Genomic DNA, 12,133 nt, shown 5'->3' with positions numbered 1-12,133 from the left:
ATTTTGCGAATCATATATAGCGAAGTGAAGTCAATATCGTAAAAAAAACGCGAAAGCAACTACGAAGATTACCAATAGTGATTATTATCTAAAAATCAATAGAATACATTATTTTACTCTTTCATATATTTTTCTGAGCAATTTATCTTTCAAACTGAATTTCCGTTTCCTGTCCAAAGTTGTTTTATACCTGAGTATTAAGAAATACCGGGCATTCAGTTCTCTCTTTCTTTCTGAGATGTTTCCAGATGGCCAGTTAAGAGAAGAGAAGAGCCTCAGGTCTAAAAGATTTTTACGAGTATGGCTCGTATATTTATTGGATACATTAAAATTCCCAAGGAAATTGTTTCGTTTGCTAATTGAAAAAATTAAAAATTGCAGGAATCTAGTTATATCAATTATTAACAACAAGATGCAACTTTTGATTGAAACAATGTATATAAGGCACATTAATTTTTTTTGGAATAGTACTTCCCCATTTGACCATACAATGACATTTTCAGCCTGACTTATTATATTGGATAAATTAATCTATAAATCATTAAGTTGTTTTAAAATGCTCTTTCTTATGCTTTTGGCATGAAAACTTCATTATTTCTAATAAATAGCATTAATTTCCTCGGTATCATTTTAGTTGTAACATTCGGTGTGTTGCGATAATTAAATATGAATTTTTCTAAAGCTACTTTATTGTTGTTTTATGTGTTCCTTTCCATCCTCATTTTCATAGATTTCATCATGCGTTCACACTTGCCATTGATTACTTGGTGGTGAAGAGCAGCAAGTACGTTTATTCCATGATCTTCACAAAATTTTTTAAATAAAAAACTTGTAAATACCATTATCACTGACGATTTTCTTATGTATTCCAAACCAACTTATGATTATTATAAATTCTTTAATAGTTAATTCTGTAGTTGTGTTCTCCATTCTCTTTATTATTGGAAACTTGCTGAATACATCAACCAACACCATCCAATTATTTTCTTCAATTTGCCCATAATTTTGTTTTCCCAGCACCTATGTCCTTACAACTAAGGTATTATTATTCTATTTTCTTTAAAAAGACAATTTTGATCAAACTTAAATCTGTCTACATATTTTATGAGTTTTGTTGTTACTTCACCTTCCTTATGTTGTCAATAATCTCCATCAATTCCTTATCATCAGACGTTTCATACATTATCATTTTAAAATTTATTGGTATGTCCCACAATTCACTATCAATCTTTTCATCATCTAAGTTTTGCATCATAATCATATCTTCTCTATTCGTCTCTGGTAATCGTCAAACAATCTGGTGATATTGCGTTTTCCAGCTCTATGAATTATTGTGAAATCGTGTGCTCCTATTTCTAAATTCCACTTTTGTAACTTCTTGGATTGAAATATTATCTTCTAAACCCTTGGTAAAAATATACACGAGTGGCTTATGGTCTGTAATCATTGTAAATTTTGTTAATGATATTCTTGAGTTTTCATTATATAAATTATTGATAAGGCTTCTCTTTCAATGTTTGTGTAATTTATTTCTGATTTTAACAAAGTTCCTGAAGCAAAAACGATTGGTTTTTCTTTTCCATCTACTTATGAAATAAAACAGCATCGAATCGTCAGCTGCTATCTCTATAGGTAAATCAATAACGTTGGTGGAGAACTTATTAACTTTTTTAAATTGTCGAATCTTTTCGGTTGTGTACTTTCTCATAGCCAGCTATCTTTGTTGACTATTTTAAATAAAGGATCTGTTATATACGCAAAATTGTAAAAGAATTTAAATAACTAGCCATGCCCAAAAATGTTACAAATTCCTCTTTTGTTAGGTTCTAGCATGTTTGTAATAGCTTTTTATCTTCATTAAAAAGCATACTATTTGCATCAATGTCATGTCCCAAAAAACGAATTTCATTTTTAAAACTTTTGGGGAAATTAGGCATTAAATCATACTTTATAAATCTTCCTAAAACTTTTTTATTCTATTTAAATGAGCTTTATCATTATCTCCAGTAGTAAGTAAATAATCGATATAAAATATAACATCTTTCATATCATCAAATATTTTGTCCATAGTCTATTGAAAAATAGCTGGTGCAATTTTTAAACCAAAAGAAAGTAGTATAAATCTGTAGTATCCTTTGTGAGTAGATATCGTAAGTATATCCCTTGACTCCTTATGCATAGGAACTTGAAAGAAAGCGCTCTTAAAGTCAATCTTTGTAAATTTCTTGCCTTTTGATAATTTAAAAATTAAGTCGTTGATTTGTATTATTGGATATTTAAAATCTTCCAAAACTGGGTTTATAGTATTCCTGAAGTCGCGCAGTGAGGCTCATTCTTGAAAACGAATTAATAGGACTCGCCCAGCCAACATCTTTTACAGGTTCAATAATTTTATCATCTATTTATTTTTGTAATTCTTTTGTAATTAACATGAATATGGAACACGCTTTGGAGGTATAATCTTTGGTGTGGCATCTTATTTAAGATGTAGTCTAACATAATTTTGTAGGATCGGTTTTTTATTCAACTTAAAATTACATTGCTTGATTAATATTTATATAGCATCATCATATTATATCTATTAAATTTACAAATTAATTTAATATATTCAAAAAACATTTATCCATTCTTCCGAGAAGTGCAATCTTGTCACTTCGTACCATTTAAAAGTTGAGTCTTGTCTTCGTATTTCACTTTGACTGGTACTGTGCCTAACACTTTTATCGTTCTTCTATCATATCCTCTAAATTTTGTATTCAACTTATTTAAAGTTTTAATACCGATCTTTTTCGCAATTTCAATTGATAGTATGGTAAACCTTGATACTGTATCTATTTGCACTAACGTTTGCACATCATTTAGGCATACCGTGACTTTGTAAGCACCGTGAGATATGTTAATCGTGATCGCGTCCATATTGTTTATATCTACTTTTTCTCCAATTTATCATTATTCTTCTCTCTTATCGCTTCTATATTGACAGTGTTAAGGTTGGTTAATATCGTTGTTTTGATATCTATTATTATATAATTGATTTGAATAGGATCTATCTTAATTTCCAAAATCTTGGTTATTATTGTATCTTGGTATAAATCTTGAATCATTGTACTATTTATTAATCTGTAATTATAATCATTATTTAATTTTTAGTTATTTAGTTATTATTATTATTATTATAATTAGCTCAATTAAATCTCGTGAAATTGTTATATGATCTTGGCCCATAGTTTGCTCTGTCATTGTTGTAATATCTTGAATCATGTGTAGTTGTGATATCTAGCGTTGTATTTATTTTCCTTGATTATTATTTCTTTGATAGTCATTGTATCTAGGTTTACATAGTTGTCTGTTATCGTAATTAGATTGCACATTTTGTCTTCTATCATTGTCTTCGTATATAACTAATTGTCTGTCTTCCATCTTTTTACCACTTTGCCCTTCTATATATTTCACAGATATTTCACCTTCTATTTTTCCTGCCTAAAGATATATTCTCTGCTTTTGCAAATAATATCCTCTTTCACTTCTTCCTCCTCTATTTCATCCCTTAAACTTAAAACTTCAGCTTATGTAATTAAGTTTAATGCCTGATATTATTATTAATAGATGATATTTTAACCTTTTTAATTACTCTACTGTTCTCGAGTAAACATTCACTTAAAATACAAAGACGACTTACCCAATTAACCAGTGGCCCCTACAACGGAAAGGGGAGGGGGGGTCCGAAGCAACTGCTTCATTTGTGTGGGGGTACTTTTTTTAAATTTAATAAATTTTTTTAAATTTTTTATAATATTTTTTTTTGTTAAATTTTTTTTTAAAATTTTTATTTTTTAAAATTTAATTTTTCTTTTGTTTTGCTACATCCACCCATAATCAAGTGATCTCTAGTTTATGAATATAATAATAAGACCCCCCACCCCCACTTCTTATTTAATTTAATATGTATTGACAGAATTTTGGTCGATGTTTAGTAAATTAGGTAGTTATCCAAGATTTCTTGTCATAAAATTATTTTTCCAATTTCAAAATATGCCCAAAAATATTAACCAAAAAAATACAAATTAATTAAAAATTACACATCTCATAATATAAGAGATGATAAATGGACAGACCACATTAGAAAAAGACATGGTGGGCTTAATTTAAACGATATAAAGAAAAGCTATGTAATAGTAGCTTTTTCCCATATTACAATTTATAATACCACAGAAAGAATGTGTGGACAATAACCGTTCTATTATAAGATCTCTAGGTTATTTAATATCTCGTAACCAAGCCTTCTGGGGAATAGGCAACAAGAAGGCAATATGATGGGCCTAATAAACTAATTGCAGATTCCGAACCTGTTGTCAAAATGTATTTACAACAAAATGAAGAAAGAAGAAGGGATAAAAAAAAATAAGGGATTAAAATCTAAATTATATTCAAATTTATTATCATATAATAACATAAATATTCTCATTGAAACCATGAAAAATATGATTATAAAAATAATTCAAGAGGAGATTGAATTTAACAGGTGCTTAGTAAGATTTATTGAAAATAGCGAGAGGCCTAACCCTGTTGAAAGACTGATAGACATATATTGTACAGGAAATACAACTGGTCTCGATATTAAAAATAATATAATATCCAAACTTGGCTCCGTGAATCTACCCCTCGAATTCCTAGTTGGGCAAAACTATGATGGCGCCTCAAACATGAGTGGAAGAATCAATGGAGTGCAGACTTTGATTAGCGCGGAGGCGTCAAAGGCAGCTATTATTTGATGCTATTGTCATCGATTAAATTTAATCATTGTTCAATCATGCCAATCAATTAAAGAACTCAGAAATATTTAGGAATATTAGATGAGATTTTTGTATATTTTAATGGCGTTAAAAGATATGAGGTGCCCAAAGCATGTCAGAGTAATGTACTGACAAAATAGCAACGATTTCTACGCATCAAAAATACCGCTCTGTAATATTATCTTATTTGTTTAGATTTAAAATGTTTATTTTATATTTATAGAAGCTGGCTATCATCATACAAAGCAATTGTAAATATTTTCCTACTTTATGATGTCTTGAGGGCAGCTTTGACAAATTTAAACTGAAGATCCTGCCACTTCATGGCTAGTGCTGTAGTCTTTAGAATAGAAAAATTTTATTTTATTTTCACTTTGTGTTTTGGATAAAATATTTCTGATAACAAGCTTGGCTTGTACAATATTACAAACCATTTCGAAGGATATATGGTTTGCAATAAATCAAATTGAATTGGTAAAAGATTGCCTGATTAATTTGAAATTTAATTTAAATTATTGTCCTTTATTATTTTTTAATCCTAATTGATAATAACATTGAATTTTTATATTATATGTTTTTTCAAAAGCACAAGATTTTATGAAGGAGAGAAATCTACCTTTTCATTTTGAAAGTTCTAGACTTCAAACATTCCAATCCAAAAAGGAGAGGTTTATACTTTCATCATTTTTATTTTAGCTTTAAAACCAGTGTTTTATGCACTTGATTTTTGATTTGATTATTATGCAGTTTAATGAAAGATTTAATGATGAATCAATGAAATTTTTAAATCAAACATCATTTTTTACACCAAAAGGAATAGCGGAAAAGTCAATTGTTAAAGATGATATCGAGGATATATGTGAATTTTATCATTTAATTCAAGTCAAATTTTTGAAGAAAGGTTGAAGTTTCGAAGATGGCTAAAACAGGGGAGTAAATATTACTCGTGACCTAGAGGTTAAAAAATCTAGTAGATTCTGAGAATTGTGAATTTATTTAATTAAAATATTTATACTAATACATTATTTAGCTTCTTCTTCTGATGATGATGATAATTCTGAGACTTATGATTCAGACTGGACAAACTATTCTTTTATTTTACCTTATCGTCTACTTTTAAATTTTTCTGCTTTCCCTAATTTAACAATTTTATATAAATATTTACTAACCATTCCTACTACCTCATGTACTGCCGAAAGAGTCATGAGTAAAATTAAATTAATTAAAACAAGATTTTGTAGCACCATCATGAAAGATCCATTTCTCAATAATTTAACCCCTTTATCAGTGAAAAAAAATTATATAAACAAATAAATATTGATGAAATTATAAATTCCTTCGCGTTCTCTTCCCCTAATTTATCTAAATTATTAATTTAAAAAAAATATTTTTAAAGTATATATTTTTTTACATTTTATTTATATTATGTATTAAAGATTGATGCATAAAAATTACTTTTGATTGTGGGTGTCAAAAAATAATTAACTATTTTTTCGAGGGGGAAGGTACTTTTCAGGGTGGTATTCTGCTTTTATCCCTCAGAAAGTGTAGCGGCCACTGCAATTAACGTATGTTTCATTTCTCATGAACTCCCATAAATAAAATTAAACTTGCATTCGTTAATTTTTTAGTATGAAATAATTTAAATTTTTTAATCAAAGTTGATGAAGTCCGTCGGCGAGGATATATAGTGCAATTTAACATACATGTCATCCGGTAATCTCCACGTGAATGATCCAGCTTTATCGATATCTAAAATTTGAGTATCTTCATAAATATCCTCAAACCTGCTTAAAAATAAATCTTTATTGTCGAATATGTCGGAAACTCTATACTTATGCTATCATTATTATTATTACCTAATTTTTTCATTTTTATTAATTTATTTTATGTATTAAATAGTTTAATCTTACACAATGATTTAAAAGGGTAAGTTACTGAAACTAGATGAAATTTTTAATATTATTTTTTTTAAATTTTTTTATTAAAAAATAATAAATATGCGATCATGTGGAATGGATATCGGTGGAAATTTTTTAATGTAATAATAATTCATATATATATTTAACAAATATTACCCCCATTTTATGGATTACATAAATTTTACCGAGATCATAATTTCATATAAAAGAACCATTTTTTTAAAAGATCATGAGCTTCTTATTAATCACGCATATTGTTATAATAGCATCAAGATGGAAAAAAATTCAGCATCTTTATTTTTTAAATTTTATTTAATTAATTAGGCACCATGTTTAAAAATATTTCCTTTGAACAAATTTATTCATCTATTATATCTTTTTGTATCCAGTAATTCTATAAGTGGCAGTCTTAGTTAAATAGGTTTGGTACAGAGTACTATTAGAAAATGGTAATATATTTCTATAAGTTAATTAGTTTCTATAGGTATGCAATATTTAAAAAAATTTGATAAAACAGTCAATATCTTTTGAAAAATAGGGGGCCCTGGGCATGTGATCGAAATAAATGAATCTTATATTTTTAATAGAAAAAATAACACAGGGAGGATTTTAAAATCAAATCTCATTTGGGTTGTAAATGGGATATCAAGTAGCGTTATTAAATGGGGTTAATGATGCTTACTACCAAGTGAATGTATGGAAATATTTTAAATACCAATCTAATTTGCTAAATACCGACCAAAATTTATTAAAATGTAATAAGACCCTTATTATTTAATATATTAATACGGAATCACGTGGTCGAGTCCGGCCTCCTATATATTATCCCCCCAAGGATGGAACCACCAAGTTAGAATAAGAAAAAAAACATGATATTCCCGGGATTCGAACCCGGGAGCATAGGATAAGTAAGCCAAGCTCTTGCCTACTAGGCCATAGAGGCTATCCAAAAATCACGATTTTTCAAATATATATTATAAATATATTTGGTAGTGCCTATCCAAATGAAAAATGAACAAAATTCAAATTTGATAGATGGTACCTTAAGGTACCAAGCATCATTAACCATTAAATGGCTCATATTGAGTCGATTTTTTAAAACGGCTAACTTAATATTTTAGCCAGGAAAATAATGCCTAGGCCTCGAGATTTCGTTAATAGATGTTCAAACCTTTGTACCACCTATGAGCATAATCTTAAGGCTTGCATAATATTTTTCCTAATAAAATATTGAATTATCCGTTTTTAAAAATCGACTCATAATGAGCCGTTTAACAACACTTATCAAGGAATGATGGAAATTTTTTGTTGCTGAAACTATAAAAAGAGATGAAACCCTTCTGGGTATAATCAGTAAGCACACCCATACTGATTCAACTATAATGACAGACAAATGTAAGAGGTAAATTAAATATTGATAAATCATAAAATTTAATATTTTTAATCTTAATGAAAATGGATATGATCATTACTCGGCCGGCATCTCGAAAATCTTCCTCCCATTTGTATATATGTGAATATTTTTATTTTCGTAATATTAAAAATATGTCAAATTTAATAAATTAACTAAATTTTTAGATGATATAAATTTATATATGTTGTATCTATATAATTTATGAACGTTTGTCAAGGGATTTCGAATAAGATATATGATAATATTTTTTATTCTTTTGTTTTTGAGATATCATATGATATTATTAAATGAAATAAAAGTAGAATTATTGTTTGTATATTTTTATATATACTTATTTTGCATTATAGTTTAGGGCTTAGGATATTATAGATATATTTTTTTCCCTTAAAATTATATTATCATTGTTTGTATAGTTCATTCAAATAACTTACTTAATTATCTAGTATTTGATTTAATAGTCCTAACTTAGTAACATCCAATATAGCACACGCCTTTTAAAAATTTTTAAATAATCTCCATTTTTACTGTAAAATTAAAGAATTGTGAAAATTTTCACAAAAAAAACTTCCACCAATATATACAATTGCATATTTATTTTTTTAATAAAAAAATATTGAATTAAAATAAATATAAAAAAAATATTAAAAAATAATATTAAAAATTCCCCTTAGTTTCATTGACTTGCCTATAAAAGATATAATACGACGTTGTCTATCTACTTTCATATTATTTAACGTTGACGGCATTTTGCCATCTATGTATAAAAATAAATTATTAAAAATATTATCAATATATTCTTTCGGGGAAAGTTAGTCTATTATGAGCAATATTTTTAAAAAAACATGATGTTTAATAATTTTTTATATCTTTTTAAGATACTAATTCTCGTTAATTTAAAGTTTGGTACTTCTACTATTAGTAATGTACCATCAATTTTCTATACACTTTGTCATTCTATTGATAATAATGATTCCGTTTCCCCTTCATGTTTTGGATATATACATTTAAACCCTAAAAATATTCAACAAATTACTGCCAGCTTGTTAAAAAAGGATGAATTGCCACCTTCAAAATTGACAAACAGTAATATAAAATCCCATGAAAACAATAAAATATATGAGGATTCTTTGTCCGATGATATAAATAACATAGAGGATGACCCCTTTTCATACATATCCCCAACTCAAACTGTCATTTCCTCTGAATTTCAACCACAGCCTGTAAATTTTATGCCCATTGAGGAGGCTCTTAATTTAGAGTTTTGGAAAACTTTAGGCGAAAGTTGTAATAAAGATGGCTTATATAAACTTAGACTATTTAAACAGTTTGATTTTCAAAAATCAGAAAAACTGGCTCCTAAATTGACTGATTTTCATTTGCAAACCTTTACTAAATCTTGCTTTATTTATTACTCAAATTTTTCTGTGACATTCTCTTTAAATATCATGGAAGATGAATCAACACAGAATATAAATTCATTAGATATGAAAAAGGATGATTCTTGGTTGGATAGAGGTCCATCAGATGGTTGGCATGTTTTAAGTATTAATATTAAGACACCATTAATCAATTATCTATCACCAAAACATGAATCAAAGAAAAATAGTATTGTTGTATCTGATTTATTAACAAAGAACAAACATAACATGTAATCAAAAAATATTTTTTTACTATATTAAATATATGTTATTTTTTTAAGATAACCAGAGAGTAGGACTACAAGTACCAAAAAACTAGTGTAGTATTTAAGATTTTATGTAAATGAGGATAACAGTGCTTTTTATCACTCCTAAGCTAATGATGCTCAGACTCCCCCTATAATCTAGTTCATGTAAACTGAAACATTTAATTAATAATGATGTATTAGCCTCTACTAAGAATTAATATATTGATTTATTTCCCAATATAATTTTCTTCATCAATGATTAATATTTTTTTAGGCTTCTCTTCAATCTAACACTTTAGTGACAAGGTTGTAGCATAGCTTATAAATAAATAAAATTGTTTAATATGTCTCACAAAACACTTGTTATAATTTTACTTATGAATGTACTAGATAAAATTCATGGGAAAGTATTAACACTAAAATATTTACAATAAAAATAATTATGTAAAAACCAATGAAAAAACATATTTAAAGGTATAATATTTTAGACAAAGATATTTAAAACTATCTACATAGACCCAATTTTATTTAATGGCCAAGATTTACAAATATTAATAGGCATTAAATACATTTTTTTTAAATATTCATAATAATTTCAAAATGAAATTTAAAACTTCTTAATTGGATCATCAAATGATCAAAATTAAAAATTGGAGTTCAATAAATCCTGGGCAAAGCTTGAAGACAGTTTTTTTTCAAATCTGGGTCAGGCCTAAATTTTGACCTTTGCAGATCTTAGATAAAAATATTAAATGGAAATATAATCTAATCATGCATGAATCATGTAATAATATATAAAATATATAATTTGTCAATATTATCATTTTATTTATTTATGATTAATTATAAAATTAAATGAGAAAATAAATATTAACTATAAAGATATATCAATACTAACGGTATCAGCAGATACTTTTAATTTTAAACAGTACAAGTAGTCGATACTTAAAAATGATAAGTAACTAACTTTCATAAGGTTTAATAATTTCTAAACCAATAAAAAGGAAGAAGCTGTTAGCCTTTATTTCTTTTAATTTAATAATTTATATATTAATTATAAAAAAATGGTTGGTGTAATTATGAGTTATTTTAATATACATTATTATTTTGGGCATTGGTATTTGGTATTCAGCCACCACCATGTTAATATGAGTGGTATTGTTATCTCATACAATTCTATTAGCGTTATTGCATCATACCTTCCCACCACATGAAAGGAGCCACTGTTACCCATCGATAATTATACCAGCCCAAATTTGATAATTGGAATTTTTTTCATATTTATTTAGAGGTATATTTTTTAAAAAAAATAATTTAATATTATTTAGGGTAAAAATTATGTAGTTTGAAAATTGTAATCCTTTATGAAATTTTTATAATAACCTTTTAAAGATTAAAGGAAAAACTTTAATTTATATAGTAAAATCTTTAAAGGTGATCACTTCTTCATAGTTACATAACAGCCACTTTATATTTACACATTTTGGTTGGTTCCGACCTAAAAATCTTATTAATGATGGAAATATGCTGGCCAACATGTAAACTATACACGAGTCATTAAACACTTTATGAAGGCTTTACTTTACATGTATAATATATAAGTATAATCCTTTTAATTAATTGTAAAATTGTATTATTTATTTTAATTTTCGAATAAATTTTTCCACTTTTAATGTTAATTTTTTCTAAAAATAATTTATATTAATTTAAATATTAGTCACAGACCAGAGACCGCAAATAATATAACCGTTTTCTTGCAGCGAACTATCCAGGCACCGACTCCAGATACTCAAGTATGGCTTCAAAGATTGGAGATGGAAAAGGCTGAAAAGGCTAAATCTATTCAAGGAGACAAAACTTCATTCCTTTCAAAATATTGGATATATATTGTTATATTTTTCGTTTTTATAGTGGTTTCAGGCGCTATAAATCCTGAAAATTCCTGAAATTAAATCGAATAAAATGTGCCAGTAGCATATATATTGCATAATTATTTATTTTATAAAATATAACACTCCCCTGCCTCCACCCCTAAAAAAATAATATTCAATCGTATTTTATTTGATATTAAGCGTTATATTGAGTTGGCATTTGCATTTATTTGTACTCCCTTTTAATGGGTAAGGGTATCATAAAATAGTTTTACAAAAATATTAATGAATTTGCCACATATTAAAAGTTTATTTATTTTATTTTGAAAGTAACAAGATATATAATATATAACTGATGAGAATGATAGAATACCAACTCACTCCCCCTTTTAATAAAGAAGGATGCATTTTAAGCAGGGACCCGGAATAAACCGTAACAAACCGTTAAACCATTATAAACAGTTATA

General features: G+C 27.0%; 1 protein-coding gene across 2 annotated transcripts; it reads left to right on the top strand.

The window, feature by feature from the left end:
* The first annotated feature begins 8,947 nt into the window (after positions 1–8,947).
* On the top strand, positions 8,948–11,764 carry LOC135926469 (uncharacterized). 2 transcript variants are annotated; one of them, XM_065462360.1, is made up of 2 exons: positions 8,948–9,777; positions 11,519–11,764. In XM_065462360.1, exons 1-2 carry the CDS (start codon positions 8,972–8,974, stop codon positions 11,739–11,741), a joined length of 1,029 nt encoding a protein of 342 aa, XP_065318432.1. In that variant the 5' UTR covers positions 8,948–8,971; the 3' UTR covers positions 11,742–11,764. The 2 variants fall into 2 exon arrangements, with proteins under 2 accessions (XP_065318432.1, XP_065318431.1); XM_065462359.1 differs by having other exon boundaries at positions 11,513–11,764.
* The last annotated feature ends 369 nt before the right edge of the window (positions 11,765–12,133 follow it).

This window comes from Gordionus sp. m RMFG-2023, chromosome 3, assembly GCF_954871325.1.
Source record: "Gordionus sp. m RMFG-2023 chromosome 3, tfGorSpeb1-WG-v2, whole genome shotgun sequence".
Classification (NCBI taxonomy): domain Eukaryota; kingdom Metazoa; phylum Nematomorpha; class Gordioida; order Chordodea; family Parachordodidae; genus Gordionus; species Gordionus sp. m RMFG-2023.
The sequence above is the reverse complement of the archived record's forward strand: the minus strand, read 5'-3'. Positions and strand labels throughout refer to the sequence as shown.